Here is a 26,362-nt window from a genome sequence, read left to right as displayed (position 1 = left end):
CTCACTACCGTGTCTCTTTTTCCCTAAGTAGGACTCCACATTAATACATATTAATTTACAAAAGATAAGTGACTGTATGGGGAGGAGGAAAAAAGAAGTCAAGTCTTGGCAAGGCAGTTTGGAAAAGGAGGGATAAAGAGATGCAGAAGCAGAAGGGTGAGAAGTTTTGGCGGTTTCCTTTTTTAATATATCAATAGTTCTAAAGAGTTTAATTTTTTCTGTAGGGAAAGAAATTTTCAGAGTCTCTTTTAGATGCTTTTTAGTATTATTGAAAGTAACTTTCAATTTTTTAAAAATTTTAGACTCAGTTTTTAAAAATTATGCACATAAATAAACTAATTAAGGTATTTTTAATGTCATTTCATTTTGGTCTTTGTAGTGTGGGGTCTTTACGGCTTAAATAAGACCATTTTAAAAGATATTGACAGGAGGTCGCGTCATAAGTACTATATATGAATTTAGCTGGAGTTAGTTAAAGGTGTATTTTTTTTTTTTTTTTGAGACGGAGTTTCATTCTTTTGCCCAGACTGGAATGCAGTGGCAAAATTTCGGCTCACTGCCACCTCTACCTTTCTGTTTCAAGCGATTCTCCTGCCTCAGACTCCCAAGTAGCTGGGATTACAGGCGCCGGCCACCATGCCCGGTTAATTTTTGTATTTTTAGTAGAGATGGGGTTTCACCATGTTGGTCAGGCTGGTCTCGAATTCCTGACCTCGTGCTCCGCCCACCTCGGCCTCCCAAAGTGCTGAGATTACCGGCGTTGAGGCACTGCATCCAGCCATTAAAGGTGTATTTCTTTTGAAGGGGAAAGACTCAGTTTTAGTTGGATGATTGTCCATAATTTGGGGTTTTTGTTTTAATGATCAAAGACCGAAAGGGAAAGAGTTGTTGGATCTGGTATGCTGCTTAATAAGGATTATTTATTGAAGAGTCACCCATGAGTCACTTTTTTAGATGTCTTGGTGAAACCAGTAATTGTGGGCACTTAAGGCACTAGGAGATTTTTGTATGTTTTTTGTTGAGGGGAGTATTACGGGTCCAACGTATGTCATGAACGATGAGCTTAAATAGTTTCACAAAACCTAAGTCACTAAGTTATCTTTTGGCTGGGAGAAAGAGTGTCTTATCTTTAAGACTTATCTCTGTCTTTATAGAAAGTTTTTTTTTACTGGCTTTGGTCACTTAAAATGAGACTTTAGACATGTCAAATGAACTGAACTTAAGAGTTTAGCCAGTTTTTTCTTTTTAAACATATAAGTTTCACTTAAGCCATGGAATATTTTTTTTAGAGAGAGAAACTGTTTTCTTTCCTGACCAAAATTTGAATGAAAGGAAAGGCCATAGCCATGCTCAGTGGCTCACACCTGTAATCCCAGCACTTTGGGAGGGCAAGACGGGCGGATCACCTGAGGTCATGAGTTCGACACCAGCCTGGCCAACATGGTGAAGCTTGTCTCTACAAAAATACAAAAAATTAGCCAGGCATGATGGTGGGCGCCTGTAATCCCAGCTACTCGGGGGGCAGAGGTGGGAGAATTGCTTCAACCCAGGAGGCAGAGGTTGCAGTGAACTGAGATCGTGCCACTGCACTCCAGCCTGGGTGACAGAGCAAGATTCCATCTGAAAAAAAAAAAAAAAAAAAAAGGCGTATAAATTCTAGTAAGTCATTTAATAAATAACATACTAACATACTTAACCTCGGAGAAAAGTGAAAATCATAAATCTGTGAACAGCAAAATTTTCTGAGAACAAAAACAAAACTACCTTAAAGCAGAATTTTAATTTTAGCTCTGTTGAGCATGGAATTGGTTTGCTTAAATAAAGTCTGAATCTCAATTAGAACCGGGGCAATGTGGGCTGGGTACGGTGGCTCAGGTCTGTAATCCCAACACTTTGGGAGTCCGAGACGCATGGATCACCTGAGGTCAGGAGTTTGAGACCAGCCTTGCCAACATGGTGAAACCCATCTCTACTAAAAATACAAAAAGTAGCTGGGAGTGGCTGGGCGCAGAGGCTCACGCCTGTAATCCCAGCACTTTGGGAGGCCGAGGCGGGTGGATCACGAGGTTAAGAGATTGAGATCAGCCTGGCCAACATGGTGAAACCCCGTCTCTTCCAAAAATACAAAAATTAGCCGGGCGTGGTGGCGCACGCCTGTAATCCCAGCTACTCGGGAGGCTGAGGCAGGAGAATCACTTGAACTCAGGAGGCAGAGGTTGCAGTGAGCCGATATTGTGCCACTGCACTCTAGCATGGGCGACCGGGCGAGACTCCGTCTCAAAAAAAAAAAATTAGCTGGGAGTGATGGTGGGCACCTGTAATCCCAGTGACTCAGGAGGCTGAGGCAGGAGAATCGTTTGAACCCGGGAGGTGGAGGTTGCAGTGAGCTGAGATCCCACCACTGCACTCCAGCCTGGGCGACAAGAGCAAAACTCCATCTCTCACAGGCTCCAAATTTACTAATATAGAACTGAGCAAAATATTATTTCACATATACTTTAATTTGGTCTTTATGGACATTTCAATTTTTTAAATTGCCAGTTGTGAGTGTGTTTCCTGTTTCTCCCCATTTTTATTTTAAAAAACTAATATGCTTTTATGGGTTTTTTTTTTTTTTTTTTAAGACAGAGTCTCACTCTGTCTCCCAGGATGGAGTGCAGTGGTGAGATCTCAGCTCACTGCAACCTCTGCCTCCCAGGTTCAAGCAATTCTCCTGCCTCTGCCTCCTGAGTAGCTGGGATTACAGGTATGAGCCATCACAGGTATGAGCCACCACACCTGGCTAATTTTTATATTTTTAGTACAGACGGGGTTTCACCATGTTGGTCAAGCTGGTCTCGAACTCCTGACCTCAGGTGATCCGCCCACCTCAGCCTCCCAAAGTGCTGGGATTAGAGGCGTGAGCCACCGCACCTGGCCTGGCCAAAAAATATTTTTAAGAGAAGGTGTCTCCCTCTGTGGCCCAGGCTGGAGTGCAGTGTTGCCATCATAGCTCACTGCAGCCTCAACCTCCCAGGCTCAGGTGATCCTCCTGCCTCAGCATCCAGTAGTTGGGACTACAGGGACAAGCCACCACTTTATATATCCATAAATATATTTTATTTCCCTGTAATGTTCTCATTTATTTTTCCTTTTTTTTTTTTGAGACAGAGTCTCACTCTGTCGCCAGGCTAGAGTGCAGTGGCATGATGGCTCACCGCAACCTCCGCCTCCCAAGTTCAAGCGATTCTCCTGCCTCAGCCTCCCGAGTAGATGGGATTACAGGCGCCCACCACCACGCCCAGCTAATGTTTTGTATTTTTAGTAGAGACGGGGTTTCATCGTGTTGTCCAGGATGGTCTCGATCTCCTGACCTCGCGATCCACCCACCTCAGCCTCCCAAAGTGCTGGGATTACAGCCGTGAGCTACCGCGCCCGGCCCTATCATCTATTTTCATTCCTTTTGTCAATACTGCTGGATTGGATGTACTAAATGTAAGGTCCTCTGAGCTGGCCGCACCATGGTCAAGCCATCGTGACATTCCCCCACCCTTGTGATAATGTATTTTGTAATATTCCCGGTCCTCGTGAATGTACTTTGTAACATTCCTTTCCGCCCTTGTGACAATACACCCTCCCCGCCCTTGTGAATGTACTTTGTAACATCCTCCCCTGCCCGCAAAAAATTGCTGCTGAGGCCGAGCGCCGTGGCTCACGCCTGTAATCCCAGCACTTTGGGAGGCCGAGGAGGGCGGATCACGAAGTCGGGAGATCAAGACCATCCCGGCTAACACAGTGAAACTCCGTTTCTACTAAAAATACAAAAAAATTAGATGGGCGTGGTGGTGGGTGCCTGTAGTCCCAGCTACTCGGGAGGCTGAGGCACGAGAATGGCGTGAACCCGGGAGGCGGAGCTTGCAGTGAGCCGAGATCGCGCCACTGCACTCCAGCCTGGGCGACAGAGTGAGACTCTATCTCAAAAAAAAAAAAAAATTGCTGCTGACTCCACCGCCTATCCTATCCCAAACCTATAAGAACCAATGATAAGCCCACCACCCTCCGCTGACTCCTTTCTCAGACTCAGCCCACTTGCACCCAAGTGAATAAACAGCCTTGTTGTTCACACTTAGCCTGCTCAGGTGGTCTCTTATACGGACGCGCGTAACACTAACATTTACCGATATTACTTACAGCTATGATGAAAAATGGAAAAGAAGCCGGACGCAGTGACTCATGCCAGTAATTCCAGCATTTTGGGAGGCTGGGGCAGGAGGATCATTTGAACCCAGGAGTCGGAGACCAGCCTGGGGCTGCAATGAGCGGTGACGGCACCACTGCACTCCGCACTGGGTGACAGAGCGAGACCCTGCCTCCAAACAAAAAAAAACAACAACAAGGAAAAGATGCAGACGCTTCCTCCTGGAGGCGCCTTTAGGTTCTCTCACAGACATGTGGGGCCAGCAGTGCTGGCTCCATCCTAGATTTCTCCCAGTCCTCCCCAGTCAGCCGCCAAGGGGCTTTTCCAACCGGAAACCTCCAATCCGCGACCCCGGCGGGTGCACCGCCGAGCCCTCCGGGAAGTGTAGTTCCAGCGCGAGCGGGACGCTGGGAAATGTAGTTTTGCGCGTTCACTTCCCCGGTCGGGTCGTGTCCGCCTCGGCACTGCGAGGTCCGAGGGGTAAGGGAGCGTGCAGCGGGGGCGGGACGACAAGGCGGCGGGGCTGGGGGTGGCCTCTGTGTCTGCGCTGGGGGTCGGGGTGACTCCGCTGTGGACCGGCTCGCGGTGACCCCAGCGCGCACGAGCTGGCTGCCGGCCGGGGCGAGAAAGGCCTGCGGACCGGCCTGGGCGCATGCGCGGAAGGCGGGCCTCAGGCGGGAGCCCTGGGGGCGCGCGGGGGTGGGAGGCAGAGGGTGGGGTGGGGGCTGTAGGGCGGGCGGCGGCGACGGGGCGCTGAATGTGGGTGTCGGGGGAGATTTGGGGTCAGCTGGGCGATTCACTGGGGGCCTATGGAGGTCGCTGTAGACTTGGGGTGCAGCACGGGCGGGGCAAGGGGACGCGAGGTTGCCCTTGGCTCCAGGGAAGAGGGGCCCCTGGGAGGCCGTGTGGAGGATTTGTTTGCAGCGATTAGGACTCTGCTGATCAATGATTTGGATGCCTTTGGGTGAGCATTGGAGGCCAGCGGGGTGAATGATGAGGCTTCTGCGGGGGCCTGCTTTGGAGGGTTTAGGGGCTCGCTTGTGTGGGTTCCATTCACTGGAAAGCCTGCCGGCTGTGACTGTGTTGGATTTCACTAGAGCCCTGTGCTCCTGGAAAACAGCGAAGGTTGAGGAATTTCCCACCCTTTTGGGTTCCAGCAAATGGCTCACTGCAAAGATCCCGCGTTCCCTATATGACTTTGGTCAGCCTCCAGGATGCCCCTTGTTCACACAGACCTGCCACGTTGCCGTCGCTTGCCTCATCAGTGACTGGCTGAACTCCACTGAGCGGTCGGAGCAAAATGCTCCTTAAGCAAACTTTAGCTAAGCTTCTTTCCTTTCCCCATTTTCTTGAGCTTTGGCCCATCCCCAGCCTGAGCCACCACGCAGCCTCGCCTGAGAACAGGCTGGCTCAGGGTCAAGCTTTCTCTGCTCTGCTGTCTGGTCGCCCGCACTTCCACCTCGCTTGGCCAGGCCTGGTCTTTGCTAGCCTTGTTCACACCTCTCTGTGAAAGAAAAATCCTTTTTGCCTTGCAAAGATGCACGTGAGTCTCGTGGCTTCACGGTTCTTCCCAGAAGCCCGTTCTCCTTCCCCTTCTCAACCCTCTTCCGCGTCTTTTTCCCCCACTTCCAATAACCCTTTGGAGCCGTCTTTCTTTGCTCTGTCCAGTTGTATGTTTTATTTGACAGTTGAATAACAGTGGTTGCTGTTTCAACCCCTGTCTCCAATAGCGGAGGCGAGTATGGGGTGGCCTATGCTGGCGAGTGGCTGGGGTTCATTTCTGTGCTTGTGTTTGGGGGTCTTAGGATGAAAGCATTAGGAATGGGGGCGCTGTGTGTTTGTGACGAGGGAGTCTGGATGTAAGTTAATGATGGACCTGTTGCATGTTGTGAGTGCGTGGACAACGGGGGTCATACTTGGCGTCATTGGAGGGGCCTGCGGGATCGGCATTTGTGCAGAGCCCCACAATCCCTTTCCAGGTGGTGTTTGGGAGGGCCTGTGGGAATGTCAGTGAATGCTCCAGCATGGAGTGGATTAGAGAATGGGGTGTCATGGGGGCGAATGCTTGGCGGCCCCGGGGATAAGGGATTAGGGATCCCTGGGCATTGAGTGACTGGGGTCTAATTTGGGGGGTCTGTGGCGCAAGCCTGAGAATGTCAGTTACCGGGGAGGGGCTCTGTGAGCGCGTGACTTGGGCACCTGATGAAGTGAGTGAATGGAGACCAGTGTGTTCGTCCCAGGACAGAAGCCCCTTCTCCTCCCCTCTCCACCCTTCTTCTCCCCTCCCCACCCTTCTTCTCCCCTCCCCACCCTTCTCCTCCCCCCCACCCTTCTCCCCCCCTCCCCACCCTTCTTCCCCCCTCCCCACCCTTCTCCTCCCCTCCCCACAGTTCTTCTCCCCTCCCCACTTTTCTCCTCCCCACCCCACCCTTCTCCTCCCCTCCCCACCCTTCTCCTCCCCTCCCCACCTTTCTCCCCTCTCCACACTTCCCTCCCCTCCCCACCCTTCTCCCCTCCCCACCCTTCTCCTCCCCTCCCCACCCTTCTCCTCCCCTCCCCACCTTTCTCCCCTCTCCACACTTCCCTCCCCTCCCCACCCTTCTCCCTCCTCCCCACCTCTACTCCTCCCCTCCCCACCCTTCTCCCCTCCCCACCCATCTCCTCTCCCCACCCTTCTCCCCTCCCCACCCTTCTCCCCTCCCCACCCTTCTCCCCCCTCCCTACCCTTCTCCTCCCCTCCCCACCCTTCTCCTCCCCTCCCCACCCCACCCTTCTCCCCCCTCCCCTCCCCACCCTTCTCCTCCCCTCCCTTCTCCTCCCCTCCCCACCCTTCTCCTCCCCTCCCCACCCTTCTCCTCCCCTCCCCACCCCACCCTTCTCCCCCCCCACCCCACCCTTCTCCCCCCTCCCTACCCTTCTCCTCCCCTCCCTACCCTTCTCCCCCCTCCCCACCCTTCTTCTCCCCACACCACCCTTCTCCCCCCTCCCCACCCTTCTCCTCCCCTCCCCACCCTTCTCCTCCCCTCCCCACCATTCTCCCCTCCCCACCCTTCTCCCCCCTCCCCACCCTTCTCCTCCCCCATCCTTCTCGTCCCCTCCCCACCCTTCTCCTCCCCCATCCTTCTCGTCCCCTCCCCACCTCACCTGCAGGAGTGACTGAAGCCCCTTCTCTCCCCCTCCCCACGCTTCTCCCCTCCCCCCACTTCTCCCCTCCTCCCCACCCTTCTCCTCCCCTCCCCAGCTCATCTGCAGGAGTGTCTGAGTTCTGTGGAGATCCTTTGGGATCAGTGTTTGGGGTTTCAGTCTGTGGTGATTCTTCAGTGGGGCTTTGGGGGTGCTGGTGATTATGGTGTCTGGCATCTGTATTTAAAAGCCGTGTGGGAGTCACTGGGGTCCAGTCATCAGTTGGGCCTGTAGGGATGACTCTGCCTGGCCTGTGGGGTCTATGGTGTGACGTAGGAATGGTAAGTGTCTGGGGGCCTGTGGAGGATTAGGAATAAAGGGTCCAGTGTACGTCGTTGAATGGGGGACAGTTTTATTGGCTCGTGCCGTGGCATTGGCTTTGTTATTTGAGGGTGTTGGAACCAGGTGAGAAGGAGCTTGTTTGTATTAGTGCCCAGGTACCAGAGATGACTGAATGACTGATGGAGTGGGCAGTGAGGTCTGTGAGGTGGAATGATCGGAGGGCTTGGGAGTTTGATGTTTGGGATGAATGCCAAGTATGCGTGCAAGTGTCTGTGATTGGTGTGCGGGTGAGTGAGGGCAAGAAATTGGGGACCCTGTGGGTGTCAGTGAGAGGGAAGCCTGGGGAGCCTAATAGTTTGTTTGCCATTTGCAGTGAATGTAGAGTTAGAAGTTAGTGGCCTTAGCTGGGCACCGTGGCTCACACCTGTAATCCCAGCACTTTGGGAGGCCGAGGCAGGCAGATCACGAGGTCAAGAGATCCAGACCATCCTGGCCAACATGGTGAAACCCCGTCTCTACTAAAAATTAAAAAAATTAGCTGGGCATGGTGGCAGGCGCCTGTAATCCCAGCTACTCAGGAGGCTGAGGCAGGAGAATTGCTTGAACCGAGGAGGCAGAGGTTGCAGTGAACCGAGATTTCGCCACTGCACTCCAGCCTGACGACAGAGTGAGACTCCGTCTTAAAAAAGATAATAAAAAGTTAGTGGCCTTTGGGTATCTGTGATTAGTGGTCTATACCGTGCCAGTCTGTGAAGTCAGTGGTCAGGTGTTTCTGGAGGCTGTTGTGGGGCCACTAGAGTTACTGCCTGGGGGCTTTGTTGGATGGTCACTGGGGAACCCATAGTGTGTGTCACTGAAGGCCCTGGAGGGGCGGCCTCTCGGGGAGAGAGACTGGGTGGGCTGTGAAGTCAGCTGTTGTGGTCCTGTGGGACTGATGGGGGCACATGGGGTGAGTGAGAGTGGAGTTGACGGGGTTCGGTGGTTGTGTGGTCTGGAAGTCTGTGAAGCAGGCCTATTGGATTCAGTGATCTGGGGACGTCTTGGGATGTGGACCTGGAGAATTCTCAGGTGGTCACTGTGAGTGACTGGGGGACTTGGGATGCTGGAGGTTGGCAGGGGCTTGGAGCTGCAGAGTCCAGTGGTTTGTGTCTGGGGTGTGTGTGTGATGGAGGCCCTCTCTGGGACTTGGTAATCTGGGGACCTGGGGGGGCCGTGTTGGTGGGTCTGGAAGCAGATCCGAATGCAAATGGGTCGTGGGTTGGCTCAGGCAAGCCTCTCATGTGTGACAGGTCTTTTTGCCCTTTGGCCCTCTCCTTGTAGCTTGTGACCGCTGATCAGTGACCACTCTTTTTACGTGATTATTTCCTTTTTTGAAAGTTCTCAGTGACCCTGTTGGCCTTAAGGTCTTCCCCTTGTAGAATTTCCCCCTTGCTGTTTGTACCTCCTGGGCCTCTTGCATCCCTCCTGATGACCTCCGGCTCCCCCACCCAAGACCTTTGCATCTGAGGTGCCTGGAGTGGTGTGGTCGGCCCAGCCTTCCGTGGCGGGCTCCTCCTGTTTCAGGCTCAGCTAAAAGCCACCTCCTCCCACAAGCCTCTCCAACGTCTGGGAGGAATGTCTTCTGCCCATTCATCCCTCGGTCACAGTTAAAATTTCCTTTTTTTTTTTTTTTTTTTTGAGACGGAGTTGCCCATGCTTGAGTGCAGTGGCGTGATCTCAGCTCACTGCAACCTCCATCTCCTGGGTTCCAGCGATTCTTCCACCTCAACGCCCCCAGTAGCTGGGATTACAGGTGCCTGCCACCATGCCCGGCTAATTTTTTGTATTTTTAGTAAAGATGGGGTTTCACCATGTTGGCCAGGCTGGTCTCGAACTCCTGACCTCAAGTGATCCACCTACCGCCTCGGCCTCCCAAAGTGCTGGGATTACAGGCGTGAGCCACCGCACCCGGCCCACAGTTAAAATTTCTTCTGAGCGCTCACAGTCAGAAATCATTTATTTACTTGGCTGTTTCCCTAGAGGGCAGAGACGCCGTACATCTTGTTGAGTGGTCTTTCCCGTGTGCTCAGAACAGTGCCTGGTGTGTAATAGGAATTCAGCAAATGCTGCTTTCCTAGCGGGTAAATGAGACTGTGTGTGTGTGATATGTGTGAACGTGTGTGTATGTGATGTATGTACGTGTGTGAAAATGTGAGGTGTGTGTGGGAATGTGTATTGTGTGATGTACGTATGTGTTTGTGGTGTGTATGAGTGTGAGTATATGTGTGTGATGTATGCGTGTATGTGTATGGGTGTGGTGTATGAGTGTGTGATGTATGTGTGATGTATGTATCAATGTGTGTGTACTTGTCTGTGTGATGTGTTGTACATGTGTATGTGTCATGTACGTATCATTGTGTGTGCATGTGTGATGTATGTGTATATCAGTGAGTTTGTGCATGTCTGTGTATGTTATGTGGGATGTACGTGTGCATCAGTGTGTGTATCTGTACATGTCTGTGATATGAGCGTGTGTATCTGAGTATGTGCGTGTCTGTGTGTGTACATGTCTGTGTATGACATACGTGTGCATCAGTGTGTGTACGTGTCTGAGTGTGTGATGTACGTGTACATCAGTGTGTGTACGTGTCTGTGTGTATATGTGATATACGTATGCATCTGTGTGTGCATGTCTGAGTGTGTATATGTGTGAGGTACGTATGTGTGTGTACATGTCTGTGAGTGTGTCTGTGTGTGATGTACATATCTGTGTGCACGTATGTGTATGTGTGATGTACATGTGTATCTGTACGTGTCTGTGTGTGATGTATGTATCAGCGTGTGCATGTCTGTGTACGTGTCTGTGTGTACATGTGTATCTGTGTGTATGTGTGATGTACATGTGCATCTGTGTGTACATGTCTGAGTGTATGTGTGATGTACGTGTATCAGTGTGTCTGAGTGTGTGTGCATGTCTGTGTACATGTCTGTATACGTTACATATCAGTGTGTTTGCGTCTGTGAGTGTATGCGTGATGCACTTGTGTATCAGTGTGTCTGTACATGTCTGTATGTGTGATGTACGTATCAGTGTGTGTACATGTCTGTATGATGTATGTATCTGTGTGTACATGTCTGTGATGTACGTGTGTTATCAGTATGTACATGTCTGCATGTGATGTACGTGTGTATCAGTGTGTTTGAGTGTGTGTGCATGTCTTTGTGTGTACTGTGTACCTGTGTATCTGTGTGTGTCTGAGTGTATGTGTGATGTACGTGTGTATCAGTGTGTCTGAGTGTGTGCACGTCTGTGTGTACGTGTCTGTGTATATGTTATGTATCAGTGTGTGTGTGCGTCTGTGAGTATGCGTGATGTATTTGTGTATCAGTGTGTCTGTACATGTCTGTGAGTATGCGTGATGTACGTGTCAGTGTGTGTACATGTCTCTGTGTATGATGTATGTATCAGTGTGTCAGTGTGTACATGTCTGTGATGTACGTGTGTTATCAGTATGTCTGTACATGTCTGTGTGTGATGTACATATCAGTGTGTCTGAGTGTGTGTGCATGTCTTTGTGTGTACTGTGTGTACCTGTGTATCTGTGTCTGTGTGTATGTACGATGTACTCAGGGTGTCTGTGCTTTTGTGTGTGTGTACGTGTACATCAGTGTGTGTGCACATCTGTGTGTGTGATGTACGTGTGTATTAGTGTGTCTGAGTGTGTGCGTCTGTGTGTGTGCATGTCTGTGTGTCTGTATGTGTGCGTCTGTGCACGTCTGTGCGTGTCTGTACGTGTGCATATGTGTGCGTCCGTGTGTGCGCATGTCTGAGTGTGCGTGTACTTGTATATCACTGTGTGTGGGGTGAGAGGTTCGGTGTGAATGTGAGAGCAGAAGGATAAAGTACTCAGGATTCTGAAGGGGGAGGCCAGGGTGGCTGCTTTTGGACTCAGGACGACAAGATGTTGCCTTTGCTGGAGAAGCAGCTGGAGGAGGTCCCCTCTGCATTCACTCAAAAAGGGTCCGAACTAATTCGAAGCTTCCGGGAGGGCAGGGGGACCTTGATCTCAGGGACCCCAGGTTTGGATGCCGGTAACTGTGGGGTCTCTTTGTAGTCAGGGCTCCTCTCTGGGCCTCCTAGACGGTAGAGCCCCCCGACCTGTGTGCCACAAGCCTGAAGGAGCTCCCAGGCGTCTCAGGAGGAGCTGCATCTTTGGATGCCAATCTCTGGGCTCTTCCAGGATGTTTTTTCTCGAGAAATCTGCCTCGAGCCGCAAACCCTTCACACTGCGGACTAGAAAGAGTCCTCTTAGAGCTTCTGACCTTTTATCTCTACTTCAGCTGCGAACGGGCGAAGCCTGTGCCATGCCTCTCCTTTCCCGCCGTTTCTAGGAATTCCTCCCGCCTCAGTATCCTTGCTCTGCCGTTCACCACGGTTTGGGTCAGAATCCAGAGTTTAGCCCGTGCTTCCAGAGAGACTGTGGTTGTTAACTGTCCCTGTTGACACTGGGACCTGTCTCCCCTTGTGACCTGAGTCTTACCTTGATTCTCTTAATGACGGAGAGGGAGACATTAAGAACTCGGGAGCCAATGCCAGGCGCGAGCTACACTGTTCTCCACCTCCTGCTCCCTGCAGATACTGTTGGGGACCAGCCTCAACACCACCCGTAGGGTACCCAAAGTCCGGTGGTGACGAAGGAATGAGAAGAGACAGGTTAAGAGTGCATAAAGAGTGAGGGCCAGGGGGCCAATTGTAAAACGGAGGCTGCAAAAGGCCCAGGGTTCTGGTCTCCACTCTATTTATTGAGTACCATCACTTAGATCTAAGAAGCAGACGTTTCAGGGCGAAACGGTGAAAGGGAGGCAGTGCGTCATACGTGCAATCTATAGCACTGGCGGTTTAAATGAATCTCCTTTGTGCTCAAACAGCATATTTTTAACTTACCGGAGAGTAGCTAGTGGGAGTGGGCTTAACTAGGAGCCTGCACGTCTGGCTTCCAATGCTTCAAAGGAGTGTCTTTCTCCTTGAACACAGTGTTCATGGATAATTGAGCAACTCTCGCTCAGAGCATGGGAACATCACGGCGATAAGAAGGCTTTCCTCCTCAGAGGCCTCTTGTGGCTTTCCACAACTTCTTGTCCCATATTTTTATGGTCAGTTAGTACAGGCACCCCATAAGCCTTTCCCCCAACAGATACCAGGCAGGCGTGAGCTACATTGGTCTCTGCCTCCTGCTCCCTGCAGGTGCCAGGCGTGAGCTACACTGATATCTGCTTCCACAGGTGCCAGGCGTGAGCTACACTGGTCCCCGCCTCCTGTGCCCCGCAGGTGTGGATGCTGCTGGCTGTGCACCGTGGGGTTCCTGAGTGTGGGGTCACCTGGGAACTACCCTTGTCTAATTCTCCAACCCTCAGCCTCTGGGGTACGTGGGAGACTGCGCAGAGGAGTGGCGTCTGGCTCTACTGTTTTTCAGTTGCCCTGGGGCAAAACCCAGCCATTTGCTAATATCCAGTCCTAACTTTCCTCCCTCATTTGAGGCAAGGGAGCGGAGACTTCAGTCATTGCTTACTCTGTTTCTGTGGGACAGTGAAGACAGACAAAGACAAGAAAAGGGCTCTTGCTGTAGGTCTTCTCGCTCAGTTTAGCTCACTTTCTGGAAAGGTGCCACTGGCCTTGTGCCACTTGTTCTCTTCCTGGCTATCCAGTTAGCCCCTTGCCTGTGGGGCCCTTGGCGTGTGCTCGGGAGTCACCTGCTTCAGCCCTGGGAGCTTCAGAGCTGCTCGGCAACCATTCCTGGGCCACGTGGCCCTCGCTCCGCAGGTGTAGATGGCAAGTGCCGGACAAATGTTGCTTGGCAGGATTGTTACGTAAGGTAGAATTTCTGTCCCTCTTGTCTCCAAGTTTACAGGAAGCTTTTTTTGGACATTTCTTTTCAGACTCATTCTGATGAAGGAAAGAGCATCCCTGCGCAGCTGCGTGTCCTTCAATTCTTTGGCTCTGATTCCATGTCTGGCTTAATCTAAGTGGCCTGGTCCATGGGCAGTGAAGAAATTTAAAGTGTAAGCATTCATGTGCACCAGGATGTGGTACTTTTTGAGTTCATTATGCTTATTTCAAATCTTGGTCAGTCTTTTCCATCTTCTGCCTAAGATGATATCTTTTGTGCAGTTTGTGGTCTTTGAAAAAGTTTTAAAAGTTTTTAAAACTGTAACAGATACCGCCTGCACTTTCCTTCAGAAATCATCAGTAACAGCCCAGGCTGTCAGTTTCCAAGGGGTACCTGAGGCAGACCCCCGTCCCTGTGGAACTGAGGAATCATGGAGGGGTTAAGGGCTCCAAAAGTTGGGAGGCAGAGGTTGCAGTGAGCCGAGATCACGCCATTGCACTCCAGCCTGGGCAACAAGAGCGAAACTCTGCCTCAAAAAAAAAAAAACTTTTGAAAAAGTTTTAAAAATAATGGTTATACTTAGTTACCTGATTACTTGGCCTGATTATTTGGGGAAATAAACCTAAAATCTGCCAACCCAGAAGACCTCTCCACAAAAGTAGAAAATAAAGAAAAACAATTTTATTATTGAATAAAAATTAAACGAGGCCAGACACAATGGCTCACACCTGTAGTCCCAGCACTTTGGGAGGCCAAGGCCAGTGGATCACTTGAGCCCAGGAGTTCAAGGCCAACCTGGGCAATAAGGCAAAACCCCATCTCTACAAAAAATACAAAAATTAGCTGGGGATGGTGGCGCACACCTATAGTCCCAGCTACTCAGGAGGCTGTGGTGGGAGAATTCACCTGAGCCCAGGAAGGTTGAGACTGCGGTGAGCCAAGATCATGCCACTGCACTCCAGCCTGGGTGACAGAGCAAGACCCTGTCTCAAAGAAAAAAATGTGGCCGGGCGTGGTGGCTCACGCCTGTAATCCCAGCACTTTGGGAGGCCAAGGTGGGCGGATCACCTGAGGTCAGGAGTTCGAGACCAGCCTGGCCAATATGGCGAAACCCCGACTCTACTAAAAATACAAAAAAATTAGCCGGGCGTGATGGTGGGCACCTGTAATCCCAGCTACTTGGGAGTCTGAGGCAGGAGAATCGCTTGAACCCAGGAGGCAGAGGTTGCAGTGAGCCAGGATCATGCCATTGCACTCCAGCCTGGGCTACAAGAGCGAAACTCTGCTTCAAAAAAAAAAAAAAACAAAAAAAAACCAAGGGGGTGAATCTCTTTCTCTATTTTGCATGAGGGAAAATTAGGGTTTTTTTCCTCCTTTTAAATCTATATTTGCCCTTCCAGGCCTGTGAGCACATGTTCCCCTCGGGGTGTCAGCTGCTCCCCCACACAGTCGAGATGTGCGTGAGGGAAGGGCTGAAGGCCAGGCTTTAGTCTCTGAAGCTTCTGATGAGTTGAAGCAGGGCGTTCAGGGGCCCAGGACCGAGGGTAGACCTGGGAATTGTGCCCCCTCTTCCGGCTATGAGCTGCCCCCACTCCAGGCAGCTTGTGAGTTGCTACTCCCGCAGCTCCCAGCCCTGGGATGCTAGAGGCAGGAGGTCAGAAAATACCCAAAGAACAGCAGCAGCCTTTACCCCTCCATGATTCCTCAGTTCCGCAGGGACTGGGGTCTGCCTCAGGTACCCCTTGGAAAATGGCAGCTGGGCTGTTACTGCTGATTTCTGAAGGAAAGTGCAGGCGTTATCTGTTCCGGTGTGAACTGGGGAAGAGGCAACATAAGACATTCCCTGCCTTATGTCTTGCTGCCCCCTCTGGCTCCCGTCTGTTGTAGGCTGCAGCCAGGCCCTGCTCAGCCTCAAACCCACGCCTCAGCTTCACCCCAGCCTGCGTCTGCCCAGGGGTGTCTGTTTTTCGTTTTTTACTCTTATATTAGTTCCTCTGATCTATGTTTTCCTTTTATTCCTGGGCTCATGTGGGGGTAGGGAGCCAGAACCCCGGGCTGTTTCACCATCTCTGTCTAAAGTCCATTTTCTGTTTACCACCCTGCCTAGAGATAAGTTGCATTTTACTCTGTAGCACTTAACACAGGTAATTTGATTTAGGTGCCTCCAGGGAATATTGCTGCAGAATGAATAAGCCCTCATGGCATTTCCAGAGCTTCGTGATGTCTGCGCTGAGCAGTTTGGGGTAGTGGTGCTACTCTGGCAGTGTCTGCTTGAACCAGCCAGGGGAGTGGTTTCCATCTGGCATTTATGGGTGGAACCAGGGCTGTTCAGTTCCGTGTGTACTGTAGACCTGGCCTAGATGCAGGTCAGACCTAATGGAGACATGCTAGTAGCTCACATTCCACCCTGCTTCCCACCTGCTAGTCCTGATGTGAACCTACCCAACATATCTAGTTTGAGACTTTAAATAATCTGAGCTCCCAGCAAGAGAACACCAAGATTTAGATTCCCAAATTAATTAGATCATCTAAAATAAAATGTCCACTGCATCCACAGGCAATAGCACTCCGGAACAAGACAATTCATGTGAGATAAGAGAGAAGAGCCCACAAGACCAAGGATGCATTCTCAGTTTACAGACCACTGACCAGAGGCCACTCCAGGGTATAAGGACTAAGAGAAGTCACAAAACAGCAGATTTCCCAACAGCAGCGGAAAATGATCCAGTCACAGGTGGGTTATCGGTTTATCCTTTGTTTCATGAAATGATCCAGTCACAGGGGTTATCGGTTTATCCTGTTTCATGAAAATGATCCAGTCACAGGTGGGTTATCGGTTTATCCTCTGTTTGATGAAAATGATCCAGTCACAGGTGGGTTATCGGTTTATCCTCTGTTTCATGAAATCATCCAGTCACAGGTGGGTTATCAGTTTATCCTCTGTTTCGTGGATGTTATGAGCCTTACAGAAATCTCTGCAACACACATAAGGGTCTAAATACATTTAAATAAGAGAAAATATAAACTTGGGAAAGAAGATGTCCAAAGAAGCACAAAGTAGATTATAGAATCATACAAAAGTCTCAGCTGGGCATGGTGGCTCACGCCTGTAATCCCAACCCTTTGGGAGGCCGAGGAGGACAGATCACTTGAGGCCAGGAGTTTGAAACCAGCCTGGCCAATATGGCAAAACCCTATCTCTACTGAAAATACAAAAATTAGCCTCCCAGCTGCTTGGGAGGCTGAGGCATGAGAATCACTTGAACCCAGGGGATGGAGGTTGCAGTGAGCTGAGATCGCAGCAGTGAGCAGCAGTGAGCTGAGATCGCATCAGTGCGCTCCAGCCAGGGTGACAGTGAGAAAAAGAATCATACAAAAGTCTTAAAGTTGGAAGAGATCAATAAGAAATGGGACCCTTCCCTGTTACAGAGTTGAACTGCAAGCTTTTCTGTTATTTCCAGAAGACATAACAGAAAGGGAAGCAGGAATAGTTAACATGGGTTCCTCTTGTCAAAAGGAAAAAGCAGACAAATTACTCTGGAGAAGCAAATACTTCCGATAATTACACATAAAGAAAATGTTTTGATAATTATTCATATACATGGCATAGTGGTAAGATCCTAAATAGCAGCCTTGTAATAAACAAATAGGTTTCCTAGGACTATTTCTTGGAGCTCCTCAATGTCAGCTAAGGGCGTGAATCTAAAGAATTCAGAACACAGTTTCTTCGAGGACTGAGATGGGGTCTTGGTTGCACATCCTACCTAGATTCCAGTTTTAGGAAAGAAACTTAAATCACCTGGCAGAATTGATCATTATGAAACCTTCAAATGGTCCCCATAAGTATGCTCTCCACTGGAATGTTGATGTGTTTTGGATGGAAATGCTGCTCCTGTTAGCAAAGACTTGGCATGCAGGGATCTGCGTTCAGCTCTGTTTCCATACTTTGTTGACTCAAGAAACAGACTGTGGTGTCCCCTCACCTTTCGGAGGAATTCTTACCACCTAGCCAGCCTCTCCCCTCTCACCCTTTCCCTACCTTTCCTTTCTTCCTGATATTTTCTTTTTTTGATGTTCAGTCCTACGCCAGGAGTGGCACCACTGCACTCCAGCCTGGGTGACGGAGCAAGACGCCGTCTCAAAAAAAAAAAAAATAAAGGAATAAAGGATGGCTACTCCATAGGCAGAGCAGGGCATTCCAGAAAGCAGGAGGAGGAAGGCGTGCACCCTAGGTACAAGGATGGTGACATGTAGGACAACAACAACGACAGTCACAGGGAGATGTGCTCAGCTACAAGGGTTTGTGATAAAGGATTGATTTTCTTAATATATTTTATAAGAATCAATATTATTATCTTTAAAGCAAAATTAGAAATGCTTTTGTTCTCAAGACATGGGGACATCAGGACACTCCTGGGCATGGGTCTGTTTAGTAAACATTATTAATCTGTTCCCTTAACTGTAAACATCTAGAGGCCAGGAATACCTCACCTCCTGGCAATGCTGTCCAGCAAGCTCCAGCCTCATTTTCCCTCGCCCTCACTCAAGATGGAGTCGCTTTGGTTCTAATGCCTCTGACAAAGAGCAAGTTGCATCAGTGCAGATGTGAGGATTGTCTCTTTGCCCTCAGCCGAGGGAGCCCTGAACAAAAAGCTCCAGCAGTTTTTTTGGACCCTGCGGTAGGGAGGGAGGGGCTGGGAGTAGAAAAGTACCAGGTACTGAGTCAAAGTGGGGAAAAGTGTCTTCAGGGTTCTCCCCCACCCCAACGAGGAGGTCTTGCATTAGCACCTGAGAAAGGCCGCAGGAGACTGGAGTGCAGGTGCCTGGGTAAGAAGGGCAAACGTGTGAGATCACGACCCCTGACTGCAGCTCCCCTCAAAGACCAGAGTGCGCTGGCCGTGCACCAAGTCTCTTGGGAGGGCAGTTTTCCCCTGAGGCCTGCTGGGTAAAGCCTTTGTAATTGCCTATGCTTACACCTGAACATGCACTACAGGTTTTTGTTTTTTTTTTTTTGAGATGGAGTCTCGCTCTGTCGCCTAGACTGGAGTGCAGTGGCACGATCTCAGCTCACTGCAAGCTCCGCCTCCCGGGTTCACACCATTCTCCTGCCTCAGCCTCCCGAGTAGTTGGGACTACAGGCGCCTGCCACCACGCCCAGCTAATTTTTTTGTGTTTTTAGTAGAGACGGGGTTTCACGTGTTAGCCAGGATGGTCTCAATCTCCTGACCTTGTGATCCACCCACCTCAGCCTCCCAAAGTGCGGGGATTACAGGCGTGAGCCGCCGCGCTGGCCGCACTGCAGGTTTTTAACCAGGAGCTGAACTCCTTGACTCCACTCCTTGATTTTTTAGGACCTAAGTGTGAAACAGGCTACCTCATCATGGACCCCAATAGGTCAGACTTTGATGGGCCATGACAATAACCAGGAAAATGGTCTGAGGCAACAGCAGACCATGGCTATGACACCACTCCAAGCAGGACGGTCGGGCCTGGAGGACTGAACATGGCCTCAGCAGTCACCTTGGCAGTTGCCATGCCAGGAAAGACGCCTCACAGCCCACTGGAGAGACAGAAGTATCTGTGTGAATCTTCTTTACCTGGCCTGAGGCATCAATTCAGGCATAGCAGAACACTGGCCAGGAAATTGAACGTGACCTGAACGTCTTCCAGGCTGAGACAGGTCCTGAGTGCGATCCCAGAGGGCACACGTGGTCCCCTAGAAACAAAGAATTCGCAAGGTCAGGTGCCCCAGCCGGGCACGCACACCTCAGATTGTGAGGTTAACAGGGATCCAAGATGGCTTCCCATCGTTGGGCCTCTGTCCAGCCTAGATCATTGGGTTTAGGCCTTGACTTCAGAGGGCCTGCCTGGGACTAAGTTCCAAACCATTTTGTTTATCCATGATATCAGTTTGTTAGTCCCACCTTATCAGAGTGTGGACAGTCTCTGGAGGAGTTCTGCACAGAGCCCAGGAGCCGAGGCAGTCCTCTGCCTCTCCTGTCAGCACCCTGAGGAAGCCTAGGTGTGGGTTCAGCAGCCGGTCCAAGTCCACAGCAGCCACAGTCCATGGAAAGGCAGCAAGAGGAGCTCTTGTGTTTGGTTTTCTAGGAGGAGGAGAAAGCTTTTAGGAGCAGGTCTGAAAAATAAAGATCATTATTTTTTCCCTTTCCCTGAGCCTCCCAGATGCCAGTTTTGTTATGTTTTTCTGTTTTCTGTGTGTCCCATGTAGTAATCAAAACTTAAGAACAAAATGTCCCCCGTTTTCATTCATATGTGCTGTCTGGAAAGGTTGTATACAAGAGGAACAAAATATTTTTACATAACTTAACCAAAAAGATATATCATGTTTAAGAATAGTTGAGCACAAAATCCTGAACTTTTAAAAGGTTTAAAAATAGGTTTACATATCTTCCGTCTATTTGAGGCTTCAGAAAGGGGATGAAAGGGCCTTGCACCGTGCCCCGTGGAGTCTGAGGTGTCTGTAACTGGAGAAGAAGAGTACGTGATGGAGGGCACACTGGAGAGGGGCATGTGATGGAGGGCAGCCTGGAGAAGAAGGATGCGTGATGGAGGGCAGCCTGGAGAAGAAGGACGCGTGATGGAGGGCAGTCTGGAGAAGAAGGACGCGTGATGGAGGGCAGCCTGGAGAAGAAGGACGCGTGATGGAGTGCAGCCTGGAGAAGAAGGACGCGTGATGGAGGGCAGCCTGGAGAAGAAGGATGCGTGATGGAGGGCAGCCTGGAGAAGGACGCGTGATGGAGGGCAGCCTGGAGAAGAAGGGTGCAAGATGGAGGGCAGCCTGGAGAAGAAGGATGTGTGATGGAGGGCAGCCTGGAGAGGGGCGTGTGATGGAGGGCAGCCTGGAGAAGAAGGACGTGTGATGGAGGGCAGCCTGGAGAAGAAGGACGCGTGATGGAGGGCAGTCTGGAGAAGGAGGATGTGTGATGGAGGGCAGCCTGAAAAGGGTGCGTGATGGAGGGCAGCCCGGAGAAGAAGGGTGCAAGACGGAGGGCGGCCCGGAGAAGAGGGACGCGTGACGGAGGGCCGCCTGGAGGTACCCGTGGGAAGTGCCCGGCGGGGAACGGCTGCGTGGGGCCTGAGGCCACTTGCCTGAGCTGCGTAGTCCAGGCTGCAGTTACTTTGTCCCCTCCCAGCAGCCACTGAAGCTATCCGTTACAACAGTCAGTTACCCTGTTGCTCGTGAGCGATATGGTTCCTCAGACGCCCCATGATTGGGCCTATTGATGTGTAGCTTGGACTGGGGCTGTTCTCAGATGCAGTGCGCTTGGGAAACCTGAACGGGAAGCAGATCTGGTCATGTCGGGCCTGGATAGTGTGGCCCAAGTCAGTGGAATGTGTGGGGTTAGCTGGGCCAAACCACAAGGAAACAGCGAAACATTGATCTACCTGCCGAGAATGTCATGGCCAATTGACCTGGGAATCTGCCTTTGGGCGGTGTTAGCCTTGACCAGAGTCTGGAAAGCAGGACAGCTGTTTCCCGTGGTTCACTGTCTTCTGAGAGCAGAAGCAGCACACGTGGAGGCTCAGTCTAGGCCATGTCTGCATCTCTGTGGGACGTTTCTCGTGGCTCCATGAGGCGGTCAGTCACATATCTGCTTGCTCTGGAGTGGAAGACATCTTACTCTGCATTTAGCAAGCGCAGTTGGGTGGTTTGTGTTTCCTGGGTCAGCACTGGAGTCTTTGGTGAGCACCCGTATGGGTAACAAAATGCTTCTTAGGAGCAGAACTGATTTTTATCTAGATGTCTTGTCCTCAGGAACAGAAAACCAAATGTTCTCTGTTCTTATTTATAAGTGGGAGCAAAACATTGGGTACACGTGGACACAAAGATGGGACCAGTAGACACGGGGGACCTCAAACGTGGGGAGGGAGGGAGGGAAGAGGGAAGCCTGTTGGGTTCTGTGCTCACCACCTGGGTGACAGGATCAGTCGTACCCCAAACCTCAGCATTACGCAGTAAACCCACAAAACAAACCTGCACATGTACTCATGACTCTAAAATAAAGGAAAAGTTGAAATTATTTTTTTTTTTAAATCCTGTCTCCACCAGGAACCTTGTTTTACCTGCCAGTCTGAGGCTGGCTGGCCACCTGATCCAATGGCCAAGGAACTAGCGATAGCCTGAGTCGGGTGGATTCAGTCTTCCTATGCTGCTCTGTAACAGCCCTAACTGCAGCAGTTCCCATCAGGGACTGGGGGCAAAGGCTATCAGGGGTGTACGTAGATGAGACATCAGCATCAACAATACATTCAGGACTGGGGACCACATCATAGTCCTGTAGCATCCACAGTACGTTGGCTGTACACCACGTCTGTTGTGGGGAGGGCAGCTTTCCTCCATGGGGCCCACAAGGTAAAGCCTTGGTGATTGTTTATGTTTGTGCCTGAAATTTTGCACAGAGCTTTTTAACCAGGAGCCAGCTTCCTCGGAGGAGTTTTAAAACATGTCCAAGTTCATGTAATCAACATCACAGTCAGGACAGAACAGTTCTGTCACTGCACAGGAACACTGTGCGGCCCCTTCGTGGCCATGCATCCCTTATCCCTGGCCACCACTATCTGTTCTCCGTCACTACAGCTTTGCCTTTTCCAGAATGTCCTATAAATGGAATCATGTCAGCTAGGCACAGTGGCTCACACCTGTGATCCCAGCACTTCGGGAGGCCAAGGCGGGCAAATCACCTGAGGTCGGGAGTTCGAGACCAGCCTGACCAACATGGAGACACCCCATCACTACTAAAAATACAAAAATTAGCAGGGTGTGGTGGCCTGCGCCTGTAATCCCAGCTACTCGGGAGGCTGAGGCAGGAGAATCACTAGAACCCAGGAGGCAGAGGTTGCAGTGAGCCGAGATTGTGCCACTTCAGTCCAGCCTGGGCAACAGAGTGAGATTCTGTCTCAAAAAAATAAAAAATAAAAAAATAAATGGGATCAGCCTGGCACGGTGGCTCATGCCTGTAATCCGAGCACTTTGGGAGGCCTAGGCAGGTGGATCATGAGGTCAGGAGATCAAGACCATCCTGGCTAACAGGGTGAAACCCCATCTCTACTAAAAATACAAAAAATTAGCTGAGCGTGGTGGCAAGCACCTGTAGTCCCAGCTACTCAGGAGGCTGAGGCAGGAGAATGGTGTGAACCCGGGAGGCGGGGCTTGCTGTGAGCCGAGATCGTGCCACTGCACTCCAGCCTGGGCGACAGAGCGAGACTCCGTCTCAAAAATAAAAAATAAATAAATAAATAAATGGGATCATATATGTGACTTTTTGACAGTGGCTTTTCTCACTCAGCATACCTTTGAGATTCATTCATATCTTATTGGTAGTTTCTTCCTTTTTCTTGGCGTGTGATTCCTGTGAATACTGTCCCATGTATGGATGGGCCACAGTTTCTATCCATTCACTCATTGAAGGACATCTTAGTTGCTTCCACTTTTTAGCAGTTTTGAATAAAGCATTCATCTGCATATAGGTTTGAATATAAATTTTCAGGTGAATGTAAGTTTTCAGTTCACTACTTGAGTAAACACCTAGGAGTGGAATTGCTGGGTTGTGTGGTAAGTCTGTGTTCAACTTTATAAGAAACTACCAAAATGTTTTCAAAAGCTGCTGTACATTTTACATTCCCACCACAATGAATGACAGTTGCTCTTGCTCTGAATCCTCACTGATATTTGTCAGATGTGTGTGTGTGTATGTGTGTGTGTGTGTGTGTTTTAGCCTTCTAATAAGTACATAGTAGTTTTTCATTATAGTTTTAATTTGCATTCACCTTTTGACAGATATATTGAACATGTTTTCATATATTTACTTTCTATCCATACATTTTCTTTTTTTTTTTTTTTTTCCGAGACAGAGTTTCATTCTTGTCGCCCAGGCTGGAGTGCAATGGCACAATCTCGGCTCACTGCAACCTCTGCCTCCTGGGTTCAAGCAATTATCCTCCCTTAGCCTCCCCAGTAGGTAGGATTACAGGTGTGTGTCACCATGCCTGGCTAATTTTTGTATTTTTAGTAGAAATGGGGTTTCACCATGTTGGCCAGGCTGGTCTTGAACTCCTGACCTCAGGTGATCCGCCTGCCTCAGCCTCCCAAAATGCTGGGATTACAGGCATGAGCCACCGCGCCCAGCCACCTTCCATATATTTTCTTTGGTGAAATGTCAAGATATCTTGTTAATTTTTAAAATGTGGTTATTTTCTTAGTAAGAGTTCTTTGTATCCTGGATATGAGTGCTTTAGCAAGTATGTAATTTGCAAATAATTTTCTCTTAGTCTGTGCCGTGCCTTCTCTTTCTCTTAACATTGTATTTTATAGAGCAAAAGTTCTTAATTTTGAAAAAGTCCAATTTATCAAATTTTTTTCTTAAATTGATCAGGCTTTTGGTGTTGTATCTAACTCATTGCCAAACCCAAAGTCACACAGGTTTTCTTTGGTTTTCTTCTAAAAGTTTTATAGTTTTTTATGTTTAGGTCTGTGATCCATTTTGAGTTAGTTTTGATATAAGGTGTGAGGTATGTGTTGAGATCCCTTTTGCTTATGAGTATAAAATTGTTGAGACATTATTTGTCACAAAGACTGTAGAATTGCTTTTTGTACTTTTGTGAAACAATTGAGTATATTTGTAGGGGCTTCTTTTTGAGTTCTGTGTTCTGTTCCATTAACCTGTGTTTTTATCCTTTCACAAATGCCATCCTGCCTTAATTACTGTGGTTGTATAGGAAGTCTTGAAATCAAGTAATGTGAGTCCTTTTATGTTTAAACTATTTTGAACATAAATGTGCCTCTTTCGTAGGCAGCATATAGCTGGGGTTGCTTTATATTTTCCATTTCTGAGCTTTTGCTTCATTATGAATTTCTTCTGGTCTATCTTCCAATTCACTTATTCTCTCTTCGTCTTTTTCTAATCTACTCTTAAGCCCTTCCATTGACTTCTTAACTTTACTTATTATGCATTTTATCTCTAGGAGTTATATTTCATTTTTTTTCAAATCTGCTTATTCATTTATATAGTCTTCTGATTATTTTTTGTACTTTCATTAACCTCTTTTATTTCTTTGAATATATTAAATATATTTATTTTATATTCTGTGCTGACAGTTCAAATATCCTAAGTCTTTTATACCTCTCCTGTCTTTTTTTTTTTTTTTTTTTTTTTGAGATGGAGTCTTTCTCTGTCGCCCAGGCTGGAGTGCAGTAGCACCGTCTCGGCTCACTGCAAGCTCCACCTCCCGGGTTCACACCATTCTCCTGCCTCAGCCTCCCGAGTAGCTGGGATTACAGGCACCCACCACCACGCCCAGCTAATTTTTTTTTTTTTTTTTTTTTTTTTTGAGACAGAGTCTCGCTCTGTCGCCCAGGCTGGAGTCCAGTGGTATGATCTCTGCTCATTGCAACCTCCGCCTCCCAGGTTCACGCCATTCTCCTGCCTCAGCCTCCTGAGTAGCTGGGACTACAGGTGCCCGCCACCATGCCCGGCTAATTTTTTTGTATTTTTAGTAGAGACGGGGTTTCACCATGTTAGCCAGGATGGTCTCGATCTCCTGACCTCGTGATCCTCCTGCCTTGGCCTCCCAAAGTGCTGGGATTACAGGCGTACACCTGGTTAATTTTTGTACTTTTAGTAGAGATGGGTTTCACTATGTTGACCGGGCTGGTCTCAAACTCCTGACCAGGTGATCTGCCCGCCTCGGCCTCCCAAAGTGCTGGGGTTACAGGCATGAGCCACCGCGCCTGGACTATTTTTTTTTTTTATGTGTGCCTTCTGGTTTCTCTTTTACTCTGTACTCATTTTTCTTGAATCTTTATTTGTAAGAATTATTTGGATCTCTTTCTCTAAATAGAATTTGCATTTGATTCTGCCGGATGCCTGAATGCATGTCCCCCTCAAAAACACTTTAGAACTCTCTGTGCTTAAGGTTTTTGCAAAACACATCTCTACTGGAGTTCAGCCCACACACCCATATAAATCTAGCTTGTTATAATTCTCAGGGACAATTTTTGACCTCTGTGTAACACTGACATTTGAGGCAAGAAATTGATTTTCTTTGATTTTTTTTCATTGACCCACACACAGAGTACTCCTTGTGTTCCAGCTTTATGAGGGAAGATAACCTATTAGTCCCCTGTGCTGGGGCTTATTCTAAGCTTTCCTCCTTTTTCCTGTGTCCCTTGTAGCTGCTGGGACTGGAATGCTCAAAATTACCTGAGTCCAACTGAAAGCTGGCCTCTGCTTACCTCTCTAGGTTTCCACTTTCCCTTTTAAAGAGGCCAGGACCATTCCCACTGCTCCCACTCCCTCTCTTATATTCCTGAACTTTCATCCCTCAGAAAGCACACTTTGTTTCCATGCCTTTGCTCATGCTGCTGCCTTGAGAGTGTCCTTTTCCTCTGTAACCAGGACTTTCTAAAGACCCTTTTTAAGCCTTACTGTCTTTATAGCACCTAACCCAGTGTTGTTAAATCCAGTGTTTTTATACCCATTTTGGCTCTATATTCTGTAAATGCTAGTTTCATACCCCTGTAACTTTATTCACTCTGGCCTGAAAGGTACTTGAGAATGTGATTTTTTTCTACTCATTTTTAAAATTCTAGTACCTGTTATGGTTCCTGGAATCTTTTTTTTTTTTTTTTTTTTTTTAAGACGGTATCTTGCTCCGTCACCAGGCTGGAGTGCAGTGGCACAATCTCAGCTCACTGCAACCTCTGCCTTCTGGGTTCAAGCTATTCTCCTGTCTCAGCCTCCCGAGTAGCTGGCATTACAGGCATACACCACCATACTTGGCTAATTTTTGTATTTTTAGTAGAGACGGGGTTTTACAGTGTTGGCCAGGCTGG

The 26,362-nt window shown here is 49.2% G+C and overlaps 1 protein-coding gene across 10 annotated transcripts in view; it reads left to right on the top strand.

Moving 5' to 3' along the window:
* The first annotated feature begins 4,570 nt into the window (after nt 1-4,570).
* Nucleotides 4,571-26,362, top strand: part of ZNF605 (zinc finger protein 605) — a 34,882-nt gene continuing 13,090 nt past the window's right edge. For 2 of the 10 annotated variants that reach the window (XM_063646883.1, XM_063646878.1), the window contains exons 1-3: nt 10,925-12,950; nt 13,559-13,681; nt 16,067-16,243. In XM_063646883.1, the coding sequence (XP_063502953.1) occupies nt 16,229-16,243 (15 nt within the window). In that variant the 5' untranslated portion in view covers nt 10,925-12,950; nt 13,559-13,681; nt 16,067-16,228. Of the gene's footprint in view, nt 4,658-4,885; nt 5,142-10,924; nt 12,951-13,558; nt 13,682-16,066; nt 16,244-16,287; nt 16,383-26,362 lie in introns of those variants that run through there. The other 8 variants (XM_063646882.1, XM_063646877.1, XM_063646879.1 and 5 more) reach the window with 7 other exon arrangements.

This window comes from Pongo pygmaeus, chromosome 10 (assembly GCF_028885625.2).
Source record: "Pongo pygmaeus isolate AG05252 chromosome 10, NHGRI_mPonPyg2-v2.0_pri, whole genome shotgun sequence".
NCBI classification, from domain to species: domain Eukaryota; kingdom Metazoa; phylum Chordata; class Mammalia; order Primates; family Hominidae; genus Pongo; species Pongo pygmaeus.
This window is presented reverse-complemented; position numbering and strand designations above follow the sequence as displayed.